This window comes from Pelodiscus sinensis, chromosome 9, assembly GCF_052426305.1.
Source record: "Pelodiscus sinensis isolate ZL-2025 chromosome 9, ASM5242630v1, whole genome shotgun sequence".
In the NCBI taxonomy this organism is placed as follows: domain Eukaryota; kingdom Metazoa; phylum Chordata; order Testudines; family Trionychidae; genus Pelodiscus; species Pelodiscus sinensis.
Genome location: NC_143060.1, coordinates 49,163,320 through 49,176,606, shown reverse-complemented (window position 1 = coordinate 49,176,606; position 13,287 = coordinate 49,163,320). Strand labels below are relative to the sequence as shown.

The following is a 13,287-nucleotide window of genomic DNA, read 5'->3' as shown; positions in this document are numbered from 1 at the left end:
CTCTTCTTCAATAGTCTGTATTTTTTATTCCACACCATCATCCCAACATTAAAGTGGAAGGAATCTTAGGATTTGGAGAGAAATGGAGACAAATATAATAGCCTGCAGCTGGCTCAAACAGCACCTTGGTGTATGTGTTTGCCAGTTTGTGAATTATCTATTCTTCTGCCAGTGTATTCAATATACTGGAAATTAAACAAATGCTGTGACAGGGAAGAGCTTATCAGAATTCACACAGACAAATTAATGAAGTAAATCTATAACATTCCATTGATGTAGTGACTGGACTAAATTCTGGCACTGTGGCAAACAGAAACACTGTATACCCAGTTCCCCAGACATGTGTGAAGGCTGACATTTGTCACATTATTGCAAGATTTCCCGTGGCAGTTATGTCACTTATTTTCCTAATGGAATCCATGGTCCTAATTTACTCATCCCAGCTCCTTCCTCAGTGACTGGGGAACGTCAGGCAATTTAAGCTACATTTCTGTTTAAGCAGGGAGGCATGATTCTTAGCTTTCCTAGCTGTGTGCAAGCATAGGCACAAGCTTGGCCTAGCTTCCCTAAGTACAACCTTGTGAAAACATCAGCTACCTACTTGGGTGATGAGCCTAATCTACTGTCATCCAAAAATGGTTCTATGGTCTCCCATGGTTGTTAGTGCAGTGTGGAGCAGTCACTCAAGAGATTGGGGAAGCTTAATCTTCAACACGATCTGATTGATCTGATTAGGGCCAGCTAGCTACCCAGCTAGGTAGGTACGTGGAATGAAAACTGGCTTACTGGTGCTGAGTCTCCTATCACTGGAAGGGTGAAATGTGACCCGAGAGCATAAGTCTTGAGCGCTGGAGAAGCGGAGATGGGGGAGGGGCGTGAAGGCCAGCTCATGCTCCTGGGAAGAAAGGAGTGTTACTTCAGAGCAGGAGTCTGGAGATCTGGTTGACAGCGCTGTGGTTGGGTAGAGAGAACAGGCCAGGCTGCTCCAATTTTCTGTTGCAGGCATTCCTGAGAAGCCACAACACCGTATGCAGCAGTGGAGGATGCTGGGGGCTGTTGCAGAGACACCAAAGTCTGAGTTTGGCACTGAGTACAGGCCCAGAAAGCAATATGAGTGTATGATTTCCCCTCTCTGAGTATGAGTCTCACCTTACATAAACAAAGCTCCACCCTGCTGCTCTGAAGGTAGACATTCCGGTAGGAGGCTGGGGAAGGGAGGGTGGCAGCCCAGGCTACCTTTCAGCACTGACTCACCTCCAGGAACTGCAGAGGCCAGAAGAAGAGCCCAACCATTGCAGACTTGTCTGGGCTACTCAGACTACACAAACAGGACACTGAAGAGGTGCCCTGCAGGATCTCCTCTCATTCCTCTCAGTGTCCTAATAGTGTGGACCTGCCATTTCGAAATAGCAAAACACTATTTCGAAATGCATTTTTTGTCTAGACGCATTATTTTGAAGTAAGCTATTTTGAAATAACACTGTAGTGTAGATATACCCTTATTTCGAAATAGTTAATTCAAAATAAGTTATTTCAAAATAATGAATCTAGACACAAAATGCATTCTGAAATAGCGTTTTGCTATTTCAAAATAGCACGTCCACACTGAGTGGACACTGAATTGCATTTAAGGCAGGCCTGAACCAGGTCCGGCAGGGCATCAGGTCAGGAGTGACTTTGTGTGGCTGCTGCCTGAAGCTATCTGAGGCCAGTGCTTAAAGGGACCCCCCCCCCCCCGCCCCCGACACCCGGTTCTCAGGTTTCCCTGCTTCCTTGTCTACCTCGATGAGGGACCGCAAAGCATTTTGTCCCTGAATGCTCTGGTTGCCCTCACTCAGGACACCACAGCACTCTGCAACATGGAGCTGGAGCCGCCCCTGGGCACTTTGGTACTTCTCTTGGATGCATTGCTGTGAGCCTCGCTGCACTTTCTGCAGGCTGCCATCCAGGAGGTCCATCGGGGGACTGTCAGTATCAAGGAGGCTCTGTGGGAGAGCCTCTCTGGTCTGCCCCACTGGGGGCTTATGCCTCATTCCTCCCTCATGTCCTTTCACTTACCCCTCCTTAACCCCCCTTCCTGATGTCAAATAAAATACATGTATTTTCATGAACACAAACTCTCTAGAGGGTATGTCTACACTACAGCGCTAATTCGACCTAACTTAGTTTGAATTAGTTAATTCGAACTAAGCTAATTCGAACTAACGCGTCTAGAACTAAAAATTAGTTCGAATTAGCGTTTTGCTAATTCGAACTAGCAAGTCCACATTGAGTGGACCCTGAACAGGGCTTAAGGATGGCCGGAAGCAGTGCCGGCAGAGAATCAGAGGAGGACTTAGAGCGTGGAGATGCTATCTCAGGCTAACCGAGGGCTGCGCTTAAAGGATCCCGACCCCCACCTCGGACAGACAGTTCTCAGGGGTGCCCCGCTTGCAAAGCAGTCCTGGCTTGGATTGCCCGGACTACCCACACTGGGCACATCACACCACTCGGCCATCAGACCGGCTGCACTTGCCGCAGGCTGCCATCTGGGGAGAGAGGGCAATTGGGGGCCAAATGACTGGAAGTCAGATAATATTATGCCAAAGGGAGATCATGCCTTACTAATGTACTAAAATTCTTCAGTGGGGGGTCAATAAGCATGTGGACAAGGGGGAATCCAGTAGATATAGTGAACTTAGATTTACAGAAAGCATTTAACAAGTTCCTTCACCAAAGGTTCTTATGCCAAGTAAATTGTCATGGGAAAAGAAGGAAGGTCCTCTCATGGATTGATAACTGGTTGAAAGACAGGAAACAAAGGGTAGTAATAAATAGTAAGTAATCAGAATAGAGAGAGGTAACTAATGGTGCTCCACAGGAATCTGTACTGAGACCAATCCTATACAACATATATGATCTGCACAAAGGGGTAAACAGTGACGTGGCAAAATTTGTAGATGATACTAAACTGCTCAAGATAGTTAAGTCCAAAACAGACTGTGAAGAGCTTCGGAAGGACTGCACAAAATTAGGTGACTGGGCAACAAAATGGCAGACACATGTTAATGTTAATAAATGCAAAGTAATGCATATTGGAAAACATAATCCCAACTATATGAACAAATAATGGGAAGTAAAATTAGCTATTAGCACTGGAGAGATAGAGACATCTTGAAGACATTGTGGATAGTTCTCTGAAAACATCCATTCAGTGTTCAACGGCAGTCAAAAAAGCAAACAGAATTTTAGGAATCTTTAAAAAAGTGAAAGATACTAAGACAGAGCATTTCAGTGGGTCTGTCTACACTACAAAGTTAATTCAAACTAACAGCCATTAGTTCAAATTAACGTTAATAGGGGCTACACACACAAACTGCTAGTTCGAATTTAAATCGAACTAGCAGAGCGCTTAATTCGAACTAGGTAAACCTCATTCTATGAGGAGTAACTCCTAGTTCGAATTAAGTAGTAAGAATTAAGGGGTTACAGTGCTTGTGCCAGTTTCAAGCCTGATTGCACCCAGCCAGCAGACCCTGCACCTGGCATGGCATGAGCCAGCCACCTGCTTCCACCCAGCCCTCCACCTCTTCCCAGGACCAGGGTGGCAGCTCCCAGGAGCCTGGCTGGGGCCGCAAGAGGCAGGTGCCCGCCTGGTCTAGTGAGGAGATCGTGGACCTCATCAAGGTTTGGGGGGAGGCCTCCAACATCCACAATCCCCACACTAGGTACAGGAATGCATTAGTCTGGGGCAGTATAGCTGCCAGGCTGGCCACAAAAGGCCACATGCGAATCCAGGAGCAGGTTTGCATGAAAATCAAGTTGGTCCAGTGAGACCCCAGACCCAGAGCCCTGAGCTTAGAACATAAGAATATAAGAACGGCCGTACTGGGTCAGACCAAAGGTCCATCTAGCCCAGTAGCCTGTCTGCTGAGAGTGGCCAACACCAGGTACCCCGGAGGGGATGGACCGAAGACAATGACCAAGCCATTTGTCTCCTGCCATCCCTCTCTAGCCTTCCACAAACTTTGGGCAGGGACACCACTCCTACCCCCTGGCTAATACCACTCCATGGATCCAACCTCCATGACTTGATCTCTCTTCCCTTTAAACTCTGTTCTAGTTCTAGCCTTCACAGCCTCCTGCAGCAAGGAGTTCCACAGGTTGACTCTTTGCTTTGTGAAGAACAACTTTCTGTCACTAGTTTGAAGCCTGCTACCCATTCCTTTCCTTTGGTGTCCTCTAGTCCTTCTTTTTGGGAACCAATCAAGAACTTTTTTGTATGCACCCTCTCCACCCCACTCATACTTTGAGACCTCTATCCTGTCCCCCCTCCGTCTCCTCCTTTCTAAGCTGAAAAGTCCCAGTCTCTTTAGCTTCTCTTCATATGGGACCTATTCCCAACCCCTGATCATTTTAGTTGCTCTCCCCTCTCCCAGCCTCTCTCTTCCCCTCTCCCACCCCCTTTTCCCAGTCTCCCCCAGTTTTGTTCAATAAAGACAGATTCCATTTTGGAAGACACGTTATCTTTATTTTGTACATCAAGAAGAGGGGCTAGGGAAGGGTAAGTGGAAGGAGGTGAGGGAGGAATGGGGCAAGAGCTGAGCTGGCTCTGCGGGCTGAGGACTGAGCTGGCTGAGCTGGCTCTGAGCTGGCTCTGCGGACTGAGCTGGCTCTGCGGGCTTCTGGGGGTGGAAGCTCTCCTGCAGCCTCCCAATTGCCCCCTCTCCCCAGACGGCAGCCTGCGGCAAGTGCAGCCGGTCTGATGGCCGAGTGCTGTGATGTGCCCAGTGTGGGTAGTCCAGGTACTCCAAGCCAGGACTGCTTTGCAAGCAGGGCACCCCTGAGAACTGTCTGACCGGGGTGGGGGTCGGGACCCTTTAAGCGCAGCCCTCGGCTAGCCTGAGACAGCATTTCCACGCTCTAAGTCCTCCTCTGATGCCCTGCCAGCACTGCTTCCGGCCATCCTTAAGCCCGGTTCAGGGTCCACTTAATGTGGACATGCTAGTTCGAATTAACAAAACGCTAATTCGAACTAGTTTTTTAGTCTAGATCCGTTAGTTCGAATTAGCTTAGTTCAAATTAACTAATTCAAACTAAGTTAGTTCAAATTAACGTTGTAGTGTAGACATACACCGAGTTAGACAAGCAAGTGGGGAATCCTAAGAACTATCTGTCCGGGGTGGGGGTTGGGTCCCTTTAAGCACAGCCCTCAGTTAGCCTGAGGCAGCAGGTCCACACTCTGGCCGTGTCCAGACTCAGGGGTTTTTTCGGGAAAAGTAGCCTTTTCCCGAAAAAACTTCCCCTGCATCCAGACTCAAGCCACGTTCTTTCAAAATTATTTTGAAAGAACGCGGCTTTTCTTTCGATGGCGGTAAACCTCATTTCACGAGGAAGAACGCCTTCTTTCGAAAGTTCCTCTTTCGAAAGAAGGCGTTCTTCAATGTAAAGAGGCCGTCTTTGAAAGAGAGCATCCAGACTCGCTGGGTGCTCTCTTTCGAAAAAGCGGATTTCTCTTTCGAAAGATCCGCGTGCAGTCTAGACGTGATCTTTCGAAAGAGGCTCTTTCGAAAGATGCTTTCGAAAGAGCCTCTTTCGAAAGAAGCCTGCAGTCTAGACATAGCCTCTAAGTCCTAACCTGATGCCCTGCCGGCACTGCTTCTGGCCAGCCTTAACTTCAGTTCAGGGTCCACTCAATGTGGACATGCTAGTTTGAATTAGCAAAATGCTAATTTGAACTAGTTTTTAGGTCTAGATGCACTAGTTTGAATTAGCTTATTTCGAATTAACTAATTCGAATTAAGTTAATTTGAATTAGTGCTGTAGTGTAGACATACCCTTACTGCCTGTATAAAAATCCATGGTATGCCCACATGGTATGGATACTGTGTACACACGTGGTCACATGTTTTTAAAAAAGATTCCTTGGCTTTGGAGAAAGCTCAGAAAAGAGCAACAAATGATTAGTGGTTTAAAACATCTGCCATATGAGGAAAGACTCATAAACTTGGTACATTCCAACTTAGAAAAGAGGAGACTAAGGGGGAATATTATAGAGGTCTATAGAATCACAACCAATATGGAAAAATAGATAAGGACAAATATTTACTTGCTCCATAAACACAAGAACTAGGGGTCACCAAAAGAAATTAACAGGTAGCAGACTTAAAACAATCAAAAGAAAGTTTTTCTTCACACAATGCACAGTCAGCCTGTTCAATTCCTTGCCAGAGGATGTTGTGAAGAGCAGGACTTTAACATGCTTCAAAAAGAATTAGATAGATTCGCGGAGGACTGGTCCATCAGTGGCTATTATTCAGGTTGGGTGGGAATGGTGCCCATAGCCTTTGCTTGTCAGAGTCTGGGAAAGAGTGAAAGGGGAGAGATCACTTGACTATTACCTGTTTCTTTTCATTCCCTCTGGGGCACCTGGTATTGGCCACTGTTGGCAGACAGGATACTGGGCTGGATGGATCTTTTGTCTGACCCAGTCTGGTCGTTCTTATGTTCTTAGAAAAAGTGGAGCAGCTGAACAGGCACGTTTGAGGAAGGCATATCACAGAAGAGAAGGGGACAATAAGTAGCCAACAGGTTAGACACGGTTCACCAGGGTTAGCCCCTGGCAGGCCACCAAATGCTTTATTTATCTGCACATCTGTAAGTGTGGTCGCTGTGGCTCCCTTTGGCTCCAGTTCATCTTCAATGGGGGTACGTCTAAACTACATGCCTCTGTCAGTAGAGGCATGTAGATTTGTTTGTTCAGCAAAGGCAAATGAAGCCGCGATTTAAATGATCGCGGCTTCATTTACATTTACATGGCTGCCGCGCTGAGCCGACAAACAGCTGATCAGCTGTTTGTCGGCTCGCGCGCTAGTCTGAACGTTCCCCCTGTCGACATCAAAGCCCTTTGTCGGCAGCCCCGGTAAACCTCATTCCACGAGGAATAACGGGGCTGCTGACAAAGGGCTTTGATGTCAACAGGGGGAACGTCCAGACTAGCGGCAAGCCGACAAACAGCTGATCAGCTGTTTGTCGGCTCAGCGCGGCAGCCATGTAAATGTAAATGAAGCCGCGATCATTTAAATCACGGCTTCATTTGCCTTTGCTGATCTGTCTAATCTACATGCCTCTGCTGACAGAGGCATGTAGTCTAGACAGAGCCTGGGAGTAATGGAAGCTGCAGGAAGCAGTGGCCCAGCCCACAACACTTCCCCAGCTCCCATTGGCTAGGAATGGTGAAATGAGGCCTATTTATTGCCCAACCTGTATTAGAATAGCCCATTGCTTAAAGGGATGCCTGCTTAAAGGGATCCCCCTGGACAGCCGTTGCTCTGCTCCTGCTTCTGGCTTCCTACCTCCTAGTGGGAAAGCAAACTGCTGCAGTGCTTGCTCTGCTTCCTTGGACACCACAGCAGTTTATTTTCTGGGGGGGGTTTCTGCTTTCGGCTCTTTTTGGCCATGGAGCCTGAGCTGCCCCTGGGCAGGCAATGGCCCCATGCTGCTGTACTGCAGCTTCTGCTGCATCTGCATGACTCTATCATAAATTTCCTGTCCCATATGGACCCGGAAAGCACCGAGGAAACCCTCCTCTGGGATGCAGGAGCTCTGTTCTTGCCCCCAAATTTTTTGGGGGATAGGTAAATTTGGCGGCACAAGACGAGTTCGGACTGGTGGGACCGGCTTGTCATGCAGCTCTGGGACAATGAACACTGGCTCCGCTACTTCCGGATGTAGGAGGCTACATTCCAGAAGCTGTGTATCTGGCTTGCCTCTGCTCTGGAACACCAGGACACTCACCTGCGGCCCACCATCCCCCTGCAGAAGCAAGTCGCAATCGCCCTGTGGAAGATGGCCACCCCAATAGCTACCGCTCCATGGGACACCAGTTTGGTGTGGGGAGGTCTCCTGTCAAGACCGTCTTGATGGAGGTTAGTCACTGTCAGGGGACAGGCCCTGCTGAGGGGGGGTTGAGAAAGGGGGACTGCCAGGCAAGAGGGAGTGGGGGATGGAGTGGCACTTGAAGGCCACTCCTCAGCCACCCCTGCACTGATGCAGGGGAAGGGGGCATGCTGACAAGGGGAGGGGTGGGTGTGTTCTCCTCCCAAGTGCTTAGGTAACCTGTCCAACTCCCTGGTTTCTGTCTATTTGTCTCTTGCTGCAGGTGGTGAGGGACATCAATGAGGAGCTGCTGAAGAGGCTCATCTGTCTTGGGAACCTGGACAACATCATTGCCACATTTTCCGCCCTTGGCTTCTTTAACTGCGAAGGAGCCCTCGATGGAACACACATCGCAATCCGCGCACCGCCCCATTGAACAGCCCAGTTTATAAACAGGAAGGGCTACTATTCCATGGTGCTACAGGCCCTCGTCGACCACCAGAGACACTTTATAGACATTTGTGTCAGGTGGGCGAGGTAGGCACATGATGTCCGCATATTCAGGAACTCCTACCTTTATCACAGTTGTGCCCTCCATAACCTGGTGGAGAGGAAAGGGGAGGCCTTCCTTCCAGGTTGGGGGATAGGTCCTTATGCTGAGGAGAGGCAATTTCAGCAGCCCCGGATAGCTGCCATCTGCCAGGCTCACCAGGCTGGTGTCCAAATCTGAGAGGACCTGAGGGAGAGATTATCAGAGGGAGCCCACTGACTCTCCTCACCATGGCTTGGCCTGGCCCATCCCTACCTTTCCCTTCACAACCCTCACTCTCTGCCCATTAAGAAGACATATGAGAGCCAGTTTTCTTTGTAAACAGAAATTCATTTTATTAGAAACACTAGCAGTAAAGAAAAAGTGTGCACTGTTTAACAAAACTTTCTATTTTTACTCTTCAACTGTTTATAAACAAAGTAAATCTGTCAATCAAAATTTAAGATTTTGTAACATAACTGAAATGTCCTTTAACTGGGATGGTAGGGTGCTGAGAACCTGGAGGGGGAAGGAGCTCAAGTAGGCTGCTGCTTCGCTGATCGCAGGGTCCTGCCACCTTCTGGCAGCCTGGCATCACCACAGTCTTGGGATCAGGTGGAGCAAGAGCCAGTCCTGGCCTGGGCAGGAGGAAGGACAGCTGTTGTGCCTGTGAGGGCTCGGGTGCAGGAGGGGCTGGGGCAGATGAGGGGGCTGGAGGAGCAGTGGGGCTGGGGGGAAGAGGAGGCTGGAGGAGCAGGGGCAGCAGGGGCCTGGAGTGCTGGAGGAACGGTGCCCATGACAGGAGCAGGCAAGGTGAAGACCTCCCGCATTGTGGCACAGATGTCAGTGCACTGCTGAACCAGCTCATCTAGCAGCCTGGTGAACTACTCGGCCTCTGCCTCTATCCTCTGCTGGAGGGTCCTGTTGAGGTCCTGCAGGGCCACTATGTGCTCCATCAGCAGGTCCGTGTAGACACACCAGTGTCTGCGGGTGCCATGGGTCCAGGATGGTGGTCGGGCGGGTGTGGTGCTCTCCTGTTGGACAGCGGGTGTCTAGCTGTGGAGGAAAAGAGGAGGAGACAATCAATATCTGTGTGCACCCCTGCTGTCACCGAGAGCATGCCGTGGCTGTAAGGGTCTCTTTTGGACAGAAGACTCAGAGGTGTTAGATGTGACACCGTATGAGAGTTGGGCAGTGGCCTGAAACCCTCACAGGGCCCCACAGAGGCAATGGGACTAGATGGCCCCCCACACTGCCAACCCACTCGTGTGTGGTGATCCCTCAATGCACTAACCTGATGTTCCCTCCCCGCTGTCCATGGATGCCTGGGAGGCCTCTGGGGTCTGGAGGACCAGCTCCTGGGAGAGGGTCCCTGCTGCCTCCTCTTCCTTCTCCTCCTCCTCCTCCTTCTGGTGCAGCTCCCTCGCCTGGTCTTCCTCCCTCAGGGGTCATTCCACGATGTGGTGGGGTAACCCAGACTCCATCACACGCAGTGGAGTCTGGGCTTCCCCACCACCCAGGATCTGCTCCAACTCCTCATAGTAAGGGCAGTTCTGTGGGGCTGCCCCGGAGTGGGAGCTCTGGTCCTGGGCCTTGGCATATCCCTGCCGCAGCTCTTTAAACTTGGCCCTCATTTGTGCCATGGTCCAGGGGTGATGCCCTTTGGTGGCCAGTGCCTGGGCCAGGTGCTCATAAATGTCCACATTCCTGCGGCATTTGTAGGGCCCGCAGGGCTTCTTCCTGGCTCCAACAGGTTTTTGATTTCTGGCCCTGACCAGGCTGGTGTCCACCTTTTGTGTCCCTGGGTGGGTCCTCGTCTCTGTCCTGAGACTGGCCGGGGGGGCCTTGAGGCTGGGACATGGTTGGCATGGGTACTCTGGCTAGCTGCAGTACAGCAATGGCTGTCTGGGTGCCTGTGCCTTTAAGAGGCTGTGTCCAGGAACCACAGAGGTGCTCTACATGTAAAGGCTAGACTGTCCACTGGGGCCTCTTCTGTTTGTCGACAGAACTGGCTCCCTGCGTCCACACACACCCTTTTGTCGACAGATCTCTGTTGACAAAGGCGTTCTTCCTTAGGGTACGTCTAAACTACATGCCTCTGTCGGCAGAGGCATGTAGATTTGTTTGTTCAGCAAAGGCAAATGAAGCCGCGATTTAAATGATCGCGGCTTCATTTACATTTACATGGCTGCCACGCTGAGCCGACAAAAAGCTGATCAGCTGTTTGTCGGCTTGCGCACTAGTCTGGACGTTCCCCCTGTTGACATCAAAGCCCTTTGTCGGCAGCCCCAGTAAACCTCATTCCATGAGGAATAACGGGGCTGCCAACAAAGGGCTTTGATGTCGACAGGGGGAATGTCCAGACTAGCGCGCGAGCCAACAAACAGCTGATCAGCTGTTTGTTGGCTCAGCGCGGCAGCCATGTAAATGTAAATGAAGCCGCGATCATTTAAATCGCGGCTTCATTTGCCTTTGCTGATCTGTCTAATCTATATGCCTCTGCCAACAGAGGCATGTAGTCTAGACAGAGCCTTACTGTTGACAGAACACCATGGTAGTGTAGATGCAGGTGTAGTTTTTTCGACAAAAGGTCACTTTTGTCAAAAAATCCCTGCAGTATAGACACACCCTCAGTGGAGAACCTGAGTTTTAGTCCCTACTCCACATACCTAACTCCAGAAGAGAGTTCACCACTATGGCTCGTGCATACAGAAAGGTGCCCAAATCCCACTCTGGGCAAGACTTAGGCCACACTTTGTCTTTTGCATTCCCCGCTGTCTGGCTTAGGAGTCTCCTTTCTCAACCTTCTGGCTTTTGTGAATCTGCTGGCTTTTGTGAACCCCAGTCTAAGGGGGTCTCTACATTTGCAGTAGGAGATTTGAAGCCCAGCTCCCATGGATGTACTCACGCTAGCTCTGCCCAGTCTAGGACTTAAAAGTAGCATTTGCATCAGCAGCACCAGCCATAGTTGGGGCTCGCCACCCAAGAGGTAGCTGGGGTCTGGCAGAGCTGTACACAGGGAAGCGAGTCTGAGTGAGTGGCCGTGCAGTGCTAACCAATGTTATGTGAACATTTGAAGGCATCACACTATTTTGAGCAAAGTGTGTGTGTGTGTGTGTGCGTTTCTCTCAGTTTTTAGAGTGTAGGAGTTTGTTTGTTTGTGTTTGTCCCAGGTCTTGAATGTGAGTTATACACATAGAATCCCATCAGTGTTCACTCTCTCTTTATTAATTTGTCATGCTAGCTTCTGCAGAGTATGATACCTTCATCTCTGCCACAGGGATGGTACAATTTCCTGTTTGTTGCATACTGTGAAAGGTATGCAGAGTCAAATTATTCACATATTACCAAATGAATCATAGAACTCTAGAACTGGAAGGGACCTCGAGAGGTAATTGAGTCCAGTCCCCTCCCCTCATGGCAGGACCCAGTACTGTCTAGACAATCCCTATAGATGTCTATCCAACCTGCTTTTAAATATCTCCAATGATGGAGATTCCACAACCTCCCTAGGCAATTTATTCCAGTGTTTAACCACCATGACAGTTAGGAAGTTTTTCCTAATGTCCAACCTATCATCAAAAGACAAGGGAAAAAAATTTCTCCCTCCTCCTTGTGACACCCTTTTAGATACCTGAAAACTGCTATAATGTTCCTTCTCAGTCTCCTTTCCAAACTAAACAAGCCCAATTCTTTCAGAATGCATCATAGTGCTAGTCAAGTTAGATGCAAGCTTTTCTTTTTGTTCCAATTTTACAAAAAATCCAAAAATTCCTTCTGACTTTTCTTCACATTGGGGTAAAAATCCCCACCAAAATAGATTTTAAAAAATGATAAAAGAAATTTACAAATCTTTTATTTAAAAAAAAATAATAAGACACTATAATTTTAAATGTTAACTGGGAATTTCAATATTTTCTCTACCTTCGTGTTAGCTGTCTGGATAATATTTTGGTTGCATGAAATAAAACATGCAGCAGAACCATGACCAGAAGTTGTTAGTGATAGACAGAACTCAAAAACATCTCAGTCCATAAATAAACCTCTTTATGTGGCAAGTGGACTATAAACCTCCCAAGATTAAGGTTCCCAGTGAAACGTCCAGAAGTTACTGATTTGGGCCAGAGGAAAATACTGCTGCCTTCTGTTTCAGTAACAGGAAGTGCATAATTCAGGAAGTGAGGCTATGTTTACAATTTCTCTTCAACCTTCCTCTGCAAATATTCATATAAAAGCTACAGTTTGAATCTTTTTGCCCATCCTTTGTTACCATTTTATGATTAATTTAATATAAACTGTGACAAAAAATCAAAAGAAGTAATTAAATGTATCAATTCAGATTATCCACATTCAAATACTGACAAAGAATGTAATGTATGGACATTATATGTAACTGGTTAATGGATTCTGATCCTCTGATCTGGGTTAAAATTATTTGCTTGATGCTTCTTTTCATTCATTCTGTCAGAGAAAGAACAAACACAAGAAAAATAATTTCATACCCCTAAATTTTTTGAAACAATACACACAAATCCCTCATGGGTTTCTTACAGGATCAGTGCACCAATCAAAGCACAACTCCCTAAAATTCAGAACAGATGATTTTATCCATCTTGGGAAACTCAATGGAAACAAACTCCAACAAACACAATTGCAGTTAACCCTGGACTGTTGTGACTCAGCTACTGTTCATGTTTAAAACTAATATTTTATAAGCAGTGGAACTTAAATGCAGCATGGAAAACCAGGCATCTATTTCAGACATAATACAGTGTTTTATCAGGAACCATGGTGGAGCTACAAGCAATGGAAAATGAAATTTTTGAAGCGGGATCTTCAAACCTGTTTCATCCTTTGACAACTTATCAGCTTCTTTCAGACAGCTCCCTTTAGATACATGC

General features: G+C 48.0%; 1 protein-coding gene across 3 annotated transcripts in view; it reads right to left on the bottom strand.

Annotated features, from left to right (window-relative positions):
* Window positions 1-9,303: 9,303 nt before the first annotated feature.
* The window catches only part of LOC102449075 (complement factor H-related protein 5-like), a 47,023-nt gene continuing 43,039 nt past the window's right edge, over window positions 9,304-13,287 (bottom strand). For 2 of the 3 annotated variants that reach the window (XM_075936703.2, XM_075936704.2), the window contains exon 13: window positions 9,304-9,442. In XM_075936703.2, the coding sequence (XP_075792818.2) occupies window positions 9,342-9,442 (101 nt within the window). In that variant the 3' untranslated portion in view covers window positions 9,304-9,341. Of the gene's footprint in view, window positions 9,443-11,592; window positions 12,848-13,287 lie in introns of those variants that run through there. The other variant, XM_006110178.5, reaches the window with a different exon arrangement.